This window comes from Sinocyclocheilus grahami, unplaced genomic scaffold (genome assembly GCF_001515645.1).
Source record: "Sinocyclocheilus grahami isolate Dianchi unplaced genomic scaffold, SAMN03320097.WGS_v1.1 scaffold202.1, whole genome shotgun sequence".
Lineage (NCBI taxonomy): Eukaryota > Metazoa > Chordata > Actinopteri > Cypriniformes > Cyprinidae > Sinocyclocheilus > Sinocyclocheilus grahami.
The window spans coordinates 316,071-327,408 of record NW_015505381.1 but is presented as its reverse complement, the minus strand read 5'-3'; the positions used below and the strand labels follow the sequence as shown (position 1 = coordinate 327,408).

Genomic DNA, 11,338 nt, shown 5'->3' with positions numbered 1-11,338 from the left:
CTAATCATTCTCCATACCACATGCATTCCAGTCTCTCTCCCAATTGTGTTACAGAATTCCTGCCAAGCCTTTCTCTTTGCACTTTTAATTACCCTTCTTGCAGCTGCCCTTTTCTTCTAATATTCTACAACTGTATCTTGAGTTAATATCCTTTTTAAAATCCAGAATGCCTTATTCCTCTCTCCAATTACCACTGTGCACTCTTCAGACCACCACGGTACACTTTTCTTTTTCTTTCCATTACCTCTTATTAACGGTATAGATTGATTTGCTGCAGAAATTATTTCTCCTACTACCTTATTATATTTCTCCTCAATATTCCCTTCCAACTTCATATTTTTGAAATTTTCTTCACACAACACATAAAATTCCTTCCATTTTGCCTGCTTAAATCCCCATCTTGCACACTGATTAAAGTTTTGCCTTTGGACTGCACTCTGAATCTCACAAACTACAGGCCAATGATCACTGCCCAAATTATCTTCATGTACACTCCAAGTACACTTACCGGCTAAGGCAGCTGATGTTATTGTGAGATCTAAACATGACATGCCACCTTTAATTATATCCATTCTTGTTGGTTTCCCATCATTCAAACATACAAGCAAGTGCTCTTCTATAAATTCTTCTATAACTATCCCATTATTGTCTGTATTTTTACTACCCCATAAACCATTATGTGCATTAAAATCCCCACATATAATAATTTTACTCCGTGTATCACCCATTACTTCTTCTAATACAGTATTACTTATTTCTTTGCATGGATTATAAAAATTTGTAATTCTAATTTCTTCATGTATTCCCATTACTTCTATACTTACACATTCTACATTATTACTTTTGTATATTCTCTTATATGCTATGCCTTCTTTAATAAATGTTGCACACCCTCCACACCATCCAGTTTCTCTATCTTTCCTCTCTACTACATATCCATTGATCTTAAAATCCAAGGAGCTATTTAACCATGTCTCCTGAATACACATGATGTCTGGTGCCTTTTCCATTTCTGTGATATGTTTTTTAAATTCTTGCCCATTTGCTATTAAGCTCCTGGCATTCCAATGTAGTAGTAGGAAAGATATTATACAACTATGTATTATTACTCTGAGTCGTATCCAAAGCAGCAGTTCCTTCCTTTGCTTTCAAAATCCCATGGACCTCCTCTGCTGTAACTCCTGTTAACTTGAGAAATTTGCTAGCACATTCTACGATAATCTTTAACTTGTCAGATTTCCTTTCCACTTGTGAAGTGCCATTTACCACCGCACAAATGAATGCCACAAAGTCCATTTTATTCATCATAATATGTAGACCTGATTCATTCCTCTCAGGATTTACTCCTTTCTGGGTATAGGATTCCGTCCTGATTCCTTGCACATTAGTTCTCTTTGTTTCAACTATACCTTTGGCTTTTACCTTACGTGTGCTTCTGCATACGTTACATTTTGCACCGTTTTTATTTTTTGTACTTCACGAGCTTCTTGTTGTACAGGGCATCCTGCATATGCTGCGCTATGTCCTCCCTCACAATTACAGCATTTCATCTCTACACCCTCCTCACACTTGCCATATTCATGTTCTCCCCCGCATTTTGCCCAATGCATTTTCCCTTTACAAAGATTTGCAGTATGTCCCATTCGTTGGCATTTGAAACATCTCAAAGGTGGAGGTATGAACTCTCGTACCAAGAAGCTTACAAATCCTAGCTTCACTCTTATCGGCAGAGTACTTCCTTCAAACTGAATCATTACGCTCATGCTTTCACATCTTTTATTGTCTTTCCACATCTGCAATCTTCTAGCAGAGATCACTATTCCTCCACTCAGACTTCCTTTAATATCATCCATATTTACATTAAGAGGTACTCCTGAAATAACCCCTTGAACTTTATTGCCTATTTCTGTGCATGCTATCCTTCCTCCTGCCAGTGTTTTCATTTTCAGAATTTTATGCTTCTGTTTTTCATCCTTGCACTTAATCATTATTCTTCCATTGCTAAGACAAGATACAGCTTTCACTATCCCTATCTCTTTCTAAATTGCTTTTGACAGTTTAACAGGATGAGTTTGTTGTTCTGATTGCTTAGCAAAAGTAATTATCACTTTGATTTCTCTTTCTTCAACCTCTTTATCAGCTTCAATTCTCGTATGTCTTACTTTATTAATTGTTTGCTCACAATCAGATCCATCGCCCATGCTACTCTTTTTTTCCTTTTATTGTATCTTACTTCCTGAAAATCCATGTCTTGATCATTGTCGCCATCTGAAGTATCTCCCCACGCAACCGCCTCGGATCATCCAACTCCCCATTGAAATAGTTGGTCGATTTATTACATTTTATGTATGCTAGTAGCACCTTGAGCCGTAATTTATGCCATGAATTGATATTATTATTATTCGATTTCTCCTTATTTCACGTTTCTTATCATTTAATAGTCTGTGGAACGTAATCTAAGGCCTTCTTTCAGAATGCAGTATCATAATTAAGTATTATTTACAATTAGAAAATGAAAGTTTTAATTTTAGCTTGAAAAAGCCTTGTTAGGAAGTTTAAAAGTTAATATAAAGCTGAAAAGTACATACAAGATGTAAAACAGTTGCTGCGTGGTTGCTAAATTGTTATGAGTGGTTGCTAGGTTGTTGCTTAGGTGTTTTCTTTGGTTGCTAGCTACTAGGCTGCTACAAAACATTTGCTAATGTGAGCTTCATGGTTTCTCAGGGGTTCTGAGTGGTTGCTAGGCTGTATATATAGTTTGATATTTGTCAAGCCAAAATAATTAACCACTTCAAGATTTCATAATAAAGATATATTCGGCCTGTTGTGTTACTGCCAGTGACACTGCGGTTTATTTTTTATAGATTTTTTTAACCTGCTTATTAACTGGCATGGTGAAGGTTCACAGTTACTATCTGTTACTTATTTGTGGTAATTTGGTCAGAGTGCCTGTAACATATCTCACATTTGACTAGAGCTTCCACTTATTTCGCTCATCTCTGGAATTGTCTCGCTGTGGTCAAACAGTTGGTTTGTCGCCTGAATGACAAACAAGACATGTTGAGCCTGAGAGGCAAAAAAAGTAAATAAATGTTCTTCTTGATGCTTTCCTAGTTTGCATGCAGTTTATTGGAAAATTGGGACATTGTTATTGGTTAACTGCAACAGTCATTCTTATTCCAAGTCATATTGAATGCAAATTCTTATTGTTTTTTAATATACATTATCTAACCTTATAGTTCAGGCTGTGCGTTATTTGAATTTTTCTATGCAGTTATGAGTAGAGGTCGACCACAAGCGCCACAGTTAGTGGATTTTACCGATACCTAGGTTGGTCCACACTGGTCGATACCGATTAATCAACCAATAGTTTTTAAAATGGATACTGAACGAAAACTAAAATAGTGCTTTACTATTTAAAAAAAAAAAGAACCATCATTTTTAAATGAATCAAATATTAATATTAATTATTAAATTGATCATTAACGTTCATAGTTTATTAACTAATGTTAACAGAAGAAACTACATTTTAAAAATGTAATAGTAGCCTAAATGCTGAAATTAACTAACTCTAACTATAGGAACAATACTTATACATCTTTCATTAATATTAATGTTACAAATGGACTCTTATTGTAAAGTATTACCATTTCATATCAGCAGTCATGCTGGCCATCTTTAATTATCTACACAATACTGTAGCACTGAAATTACATACATATGGATATTGTATGTATACTCTCACACTTTATTTGCTTCTATTTTAGAACACTTGATTATCTAATCAAAATAACAAAATATGGGTCACACACCAGGGAGAAGCGCAGCGTCGTGTCCAATACAAACTCCAGTCGCAGGTTATCACACACACCCGACCAGAGGTGGGGGACTCGAGTCACATGACTTGACTCGAGTCTGACTCGAGTCGCAAATTTAAGGACTTGTGACTTGCTTGACTAAATAAAGAAAATGACTTGACTTGACTTGGACTTGAGATCCAGTGACTTGAGACTTGACTTGATTTGACCTTCATGACTCGGCAGGACTTGACTTTATAACAACTCTAATTATTATTATTATAAATCATTGCGACATAATTTGGTAAACAAAACGCAAGCCACTGAACCAGTGGCAGAAGTGATCCGAGTCTGCGCAGTTCATGACACTGCACGAGCACAGTCAGGAACACCGTTAGCGGTATACAAAGTAGTATTTTGCCTATATTCAAAATGTTATATTTACAACATTATTATTTAAAATGTATAATTAAGTTAATTTCTGAGGAAAAATTAATTAGGTTGTGTGGCAAAAAAATATCTGTTCCTGTCTGATACTGTGACATGACTTGACTTGCTTGAGGTGAGCCACTGACTTGACTTGACTTGCTTGATTTGTTTGTACTGTGACTTGAGACTTGTTTGAGACTTGATGGTAGGGACTTGAGACTTGCTTGAGACTTGAAAATGTGTGATTTGCCCCCACCTCTGCACCCGACGCATCGCGTTCACTTCAAGCGGCGGTATAAAACAGTTTATTTAATCACCAAATGGACAAAAGTTCACTTCAAGAATGAACAATGCGGCATAGATGAGTTTGCAGTTCGGTGTTTAAAAACAGAGCCAACAGAAAGAGAAATCGCAATGTATAGGCCTATAGCTCAATAAATAAAGCATACTTTATTAGAGCCACAGAAAGACAAACGTTTTGCTGAAAAATGCACAATACACAATGTTACAGCCTAGGGTGAAGTTATTATGCACATTAATAACTATTTGGGACGAATATAATGTAATTTAATGGAAAACTATGTGAATGGCGCTCTGTTCCGCGGCAGGATTTTCTGTTTAAATAGCATTTGAAGTTTCCCGCTCTGTGCAACACACAGCCTTGCATGCCAAAACAAACAGCACAGTGATTTCTTCCTTTAGAAGTGCTGCTCTCGCACTGAATAATGGCAGCGGACCATTCTCAGCCGCTCCAGCAACTGATGCAATGGGAAAAAACAGAAACCGGAAAAACTATGGGCATGAGTTGTTAAAAACAGAGCCAACAGAAAGAGAAATCGCAACGTATAGGCCTATAGCTCAATAAATAAAGCATACTTTATTAGAGCCACAGAAAGACAAACGTTTTGCTGAAAAAATGCACAATACACAATGTTACAGCCTAGGGTGAAGTTATTATGCACATTAATAACTATTTGGGACGAATATAATGTAATTTAATGGAAAACTATGTGAATGGCGCTCTGTTCCACGGCAGGATTTTCTGTTTAAATAGCATTTGAAGTTTCCCGCTCTGTGCAGCGCACAGCCTTGCGTGCCAAAACAAACAGCACAGTGATTTCTTCCTTTAGAAGTGCTGCTCTCGCACTGTATAATGGCAGCGGACCATTCTCAGCCGCTCCAGCAACTGATGCAATGGGAAAAAACAGAAACCGGAAAAACTATGGGCATGAGTTTTTTGGCGATAGTTCCAGGAATCAACTATCGGTGCCGATTAATCGGCAAAGATCGATACATCGGTCGACCTCAATTTTGATTTCATGGGGACTTTAAATGGGTACTGCAGTCCATATTCAAAATGTTGTTTCTCCCGCTTCCTCTTCCTCAGACTCGATGCTGACGTGGGTTGCCAGATTGAGGACACGCAAGAGGAACGAGCACAATAAACAAGGAAAGCGGAGTCCAGTCCGGGGTCGTCACATGTGGTTGCCGCAAGCCCGCCGGACATTCCTTCGTCAAATCCGTTCTCAAGCCTGCCTGCCTCTGCACACTCAAGCCGGCCTCCGCTTACTCTAGGCCTCTGGCCTCCGCTCACACAAGGCCGCGGTGTGTGACGCTGTTTCGTTGTGAAAGCAAAACTACTTTGTTTGGTCTTCCAAAAGAGGACACGACTAAAAACCAGTGGTTAAGTTGTATTTACAACACTGTTCCAGAACAGTTCAACCTAAATATTCAGATGTGTGCAGCACATTTTATGGAGGACTGTTTCCTGATCCTGGGAGAGTAGACTACAATGCCGACTGTTCTGACTCACAGACTGTAAGTACGCTTTTTATATTTAAAGAATTTGCCACTGATGATTCAAACGTGAGTTTTTTGGGCAGTGTAGAGTAGCACTTGTTGTTTGTCATTTCTCCGATCACAAATGCAGACATGGTTTAATGTTTACGCGGCGCGATGCAATGCAATGCGTAAAAAGACAGTAAAAGTAATTATAATCCATAATTATGTCCCCACTGGATGCAACAAATGTCTTGTTTATAATGGGTTTTCATGTTTTTGTCTCTTCGCTCCGGCTGGACACGGTGTCACAGTATGGTAAGGGGCGTAACATTTCCGTCACACGCTTAAGGTATTCGGCCAATCACAATGCACTGGATAGCTGGCCAATCACAGCACACCTCGCTTTTCAGACCGATGAGCTTTGTAAAAATCAACGCGTTTCAGAAAGGTGGGGCATAGAGAAACAATAATGTACAGTATGTGGAAAATAATGTATTTTTTTAACCTTAAACCGCATAAACACATTTCATTACACCAAATACACGAAATAATGTTCTTTTAAGCAGCATCATATGACCCCTTAAATTGAAGAAATTACACTCACAACCTATACATAAACAATGTCCAGTGTTTTCTTATGGTGTAGAAATGCATAACATGAATCTCCTGATGTTTATGTGCAACCAAATCCAAGCCATGAGCTGAAAAACGTACTGTAATGAATATTGGTTTTGTTCCTTGGTGGAAAATTGAAACCTGAAGCGTTAGGGCTGTAATGAATATTGGTTTGTTCTGCTTATTGGTGGGAAATTGGTTCTGTTAATTTCTGTTAAATTGTCCCATTTTACTCTGTTCACTAGTTGCTTGCTGTGCATTTCAAAAGTGTAACAAATCATCCAGTACTCATTCTTAGCCACATCAGGCTACAAAATATTTTTATTACATTCAAAAGAGAGATCTTTGAAGCTGCAGAGTTTTTAGTATCTATAGTATCTATCCATAGTTGATTCCACAGTAAATTCACTATACAGTTACACTGCTTTTACGTTCAGTATTTCAGCACAAAAAAAAAAAACATGATATTGACCATATTCCAACTTAAACAGGTGTGGTATAGCATTGGGCTTTGAATATTTAATTCTAGTCATTGTCATTCTGTCCAGTGCAAACACACCTTGCTATGCAAATAAAGCCTATTATTGAATGTTCACAAAACTTGCTATCTTCTTAACGCAATTACGCTGGAAAAGCGATGTTTGTGTATATTTTCGAGACATCGTGGCAGCAGTAATTCATCAAATGATGGAGAAGAGCATTATAACCAGGCATATTTCCAGACACACAGTGTAGACAAGTGCTCTTTCTGCATTTTAAAGAGCTGATTTATGTGCATGAACTGCAGTTATGCCAGATTGCCGTAGTTCGCTGCATCCTCCGCAATGTAGAGCGCAGAATCAGAATGGAAAATGGAGAAATGCATTGCATGTTCTGCACTACTTTTGGGTATATTTGTGCTGTTTCCTGATTTGCATAGTTCTCTCAGCCAGTCAGTTGCAACAGTCCCAGACAATGTGTGAAAGTCTGTTCCATATTTGCAACACCTCCAGGCAGCTATTTCAGGCATCCAAGACCAAGTCTGAAAAGAGAACTTGAATGGGGAAATCAACTAAATCTGAAATGAACGGCCCCTTAAATGTGGTTTCTTATGCTCAAATAGTGTTAAAAAGGTTTTATATCATGCTAAACCAGCCAATGCGCATATGCAGTCCTAAGTGCGCCTCTCAAAACACTGACTGTTTCTATTACAACTGGAGCTCCTAACAGCAGCTGCAGCGATGCAATGACTTTACTAATTGCCGATTGGCTCTTTTATTTAGAAGGCAGGGCTTATTCTGCCATATTGCACATTGCATCTCCATCTTTGTATATTTAAAGACTTTGATTCCCCTTAGTCTCAGTTGCTACTGAACTTGGGTTTTCTCTGTGATCGGTCCAGGACTGTGCTGTCCCGGGACGGCTGATGAGGTTTTACAGAGCACAAATCGTTGGATGATATGAATCAGCGTATCACGGAAACGCTGGATGCGGAAAGCGTACACCAGCGGGTTGAGCGCGGAGTTGACGTGTGACATAAAGATACCCACGTAAACAGCACTCTTGGGCACATTGCATGTCGGGCAATAAAACACAATACAGTTCATAATATGCAGTGGCAGCCAGCAGAGCGCAAACAGAAACAGAACTAGCGCTAACGACTTCGCAAGTTTCAGCTCTTTGCGGTAGTACTTGCTCGAGTCGCAGGTGGCCTCGGCTCGACGGTTGAGCTGGCGGCAGATCACGCGAAAGATCTCTGCGTACAGTCCGGTCATGATGATCAGGGGCACCACCACCCAAATGAAGAAGTTGAAGTAGACCATGTAATCCATGCGCATGACTTTGGTGAACTGGCATTTGATGGGCGTCGTGCTGACGTTTCCGGGTGGGCTGAGGTGCCAGCCGGCCATCGGCACTAAACCAGTCAGAAAAGAAATGAGCCAGCACAAACCCACGGCTACCCACGCCCTCCTCTGCGTAACAATAATGTTGTACCTGTCAAAACAATGCAAAAGCAATGACATAAATTACTTTTTAAATCCAATCATAACCACAAACGCAGGTGTTGTTCTATATAATGCACACTTCTAATGTTAGAAATATCATGCATTAGCACATTTCGAATAGTCTTAGTTCAACCAAACAGTTGACGGTTGCCATTGAATTCCATAGTTTGGAAAAAAATACCATGGAACTCAATGGTTACCAACATTCTTCAAAATGGCTTCTTTTATGTTCAACAGAAGAAAGAAACTCATACCTGTTCCAGGTTTGGAACAACTTGAGGGCGAATATATGATGACAGAATTGGCATTTTTGGGTGAACTATCCCTTTTTTTAACAAGTAGGCTACTATAGTCCTAAGCAACTAAATTTTTTACATTATCTGAATGGGATGGTGTATTCCTCAAAACACTGACTGTTTCTATTACAACCGGAACTCCTAACAGCAGCTGCATTTATGCAGTGATTTTACCAATTGGCGATTGGCTCTTTTATTTAGAAGAGGGGGATTTTTTCCACCATATTGCGCATTGCATCTCTGTCTTTGTATATCTAAAGTCTTTGATTCCCCTTAGTCCCCTTTGTTGGTGGCTGCTATGTAGTTGCTAAGGGGTTTTGAATGGCTTTACTGCGTTGTTACGTGGTTGCAAATGTGTATGGGTAGTTGCTCACTGATCTCTATGATATTCTCTTTCCAGATATGGCTAGACTGTGGGATATTTAAAAAAAAATTTTTTTTTTATGTTTTATCATCCTAAAGAATTTTTTTTTGTCCAAATTAATATGAAATTATTTATTTTATTTTAGTTGTTTTATTTCTGTGCTTAAAATGACAATGAGTTGCACAAGCCTTATGCAGTATAAATACGTTTTCTAAACCCCTTTATTTATAAGATATAAATTATGTATTTTAATATATTCAATTCACCATTCGCCACAAATGTGTTACATAAGCAGTTTAAGTCACATGCCTTCAAACATCAAGGAAATTAGTGGTTAGGGATGCTGCCAAAATACTATCAGACCAGTGAACATCATTCCCTTTGACAGACAGCGGAGGTTTAATTTAGTTAAAAGCCTTGCATTACACTAGCCCATTGATTTGCATTAAAGAAAGCAAAAGATATATTGCTGTCCTGCTGTCTAGCCAAGAAATATGATAAAACAAAGCATGCATTAATGTTAAAGTGTAATAGCTACTGTACATGACAAATGCAACTTGAAATAAAAAAATATATATCCCTCCTAATTTGATGGTTTGGTGAACAAACATTACATTTTAACAGTCATTTCATTGCAACTAAGTTGGCGAAATGCATTTTTATGCACCAAAAATGAGTTGTTTTTTTAGTGGACATGCACTCATGATGTCCTAAGTCAGTAAAACTAACATAAAATTTGTCATAAAAATAATTTTTATTTATATGTTTTATATGTCAGCTGTGAAATAATTTTTCAAAGTAAATAAAATAAAGATGATTGTAGCACGTTTTACTTCTTTTTATTTATTATACAATTAACAAAAAGCAAAAAAAGGCCTCTAACACTAGCTTGCTCTATTCTATATCTGTTTTCTTTTTATTTATTATATAATAAAAAATACCTTGATACGTATATATTTGTTGATTTTGATTGCTTCCATTGTGTGCATTTGTAAGTCGCTTTGAATAAAAGCTTCTGCTTGATGACTAAATGTAAGTAAACAAGGAAAATATTTCATCTTTATTTAGTGATTCAGACTCACCTGGTGGGGATTTTGACGCGTAGGAAGCGGTCGATGGCGATGGCCAGCAGGGACAGGATGGAGCTTTGGGTGATGGTGACGAGGAGGCAGGAGATGAAGAGGCAGGTGTAAAACAGCGTGTTGAGACCCAAGCTGATGACGACCGCCAGCGGAATGACAAGAACGCCGACTGCGATATCGGCTAGTGCCAGTGAGACGATAAAGCAGAAAGTCGGATCTCTGAGAGCCTGGTTCATGTAAACCACCAGGACCACCAGCACGTTCCCAAGCACCGACGCCAGAGCGATAGTGCTCTCTATAGAGATGTACATCAGGTCCACCTTCTCCAAACTTTCAGTTACTGTTGACATCTTCACCATCTGTATCAGTGGTTCCTCTTCCACCATGGCACTGGGTCTTCTATAAGAGTCTCATGATGTCCTCAAATGCTGGTATGTGATGCCATTTTATTACTCAGTATTTAAAGCTATTTTTCTTTTTTAGTATTTATGGCACAGGTAGTAGCTGAACTGCCCTGACTTGTCAGTAAAAGCCATGAAAAGCACTTAGAGTTTCTTCAAAATGCAGCTCCATGTGATCTGTTGTTACTTTGAGTGGCTGTGTGTCTTGTTCTCTTCATCTTCACGAACTCCTGCTTCTCCTTCTCCTGTTACGTAGGCTCTGCTGGCTGGGAAGGGAGGGGTGGTTCATTCTCTGCAGCACTATTTCTTTGCCCACTGCTCGTCTCGCTCACCGTATCTCTCTCACTTTCTCTCTGTTTGCACACTTCCCAAACCTCAAACACCATTGCCACGTAGAATTTGAAAGTGTTACTTTTAAATTCCAGTTCCACTTTTGAATTTGAATCGGTGGCAGACAGGATACGGAATGGTAATTTGAAATTAAATTTAAAGCAGTTGATTTTAAATGGAAGAAAACTTTACCGTGAGTGTGTTTTCATACACACATTTTTCAGTTTCTTGAAATTAACTGATATTAATTTTGATTA

General features: G+C 38.4%; 1 protein-coding gene across 1 annotated transcript; it reads right to left on the bottom strand.

The window, feature by feature from the left end:
* Positions 1-7,527: 7,527 nt before the first annotated feature.
* On the bottom strand, positions 7,528-10,775 carry LOC107595453 (adenosine receptor A1). The gene is made up of 2 exons (XM_016285856.1): positions 10,351-10,775; positions 7,528-8,597 (listed from the first exon to the last, which is right to left on the bottom strand). The coding sequence occupies exons 1-2, from the start codon at positions 10,734-10,736 to the stop codon at positions 7,970-7,972; spliced, it is 1,014 nt and encodes a 337-aa protein (XP_016141342.1). The 5' UTR covers positions 10,737-10,775; the 3' UTR covers positions 7,528-7,969.
* Positions 10,776-11,338: the final 563 nt, after the last annotated feature.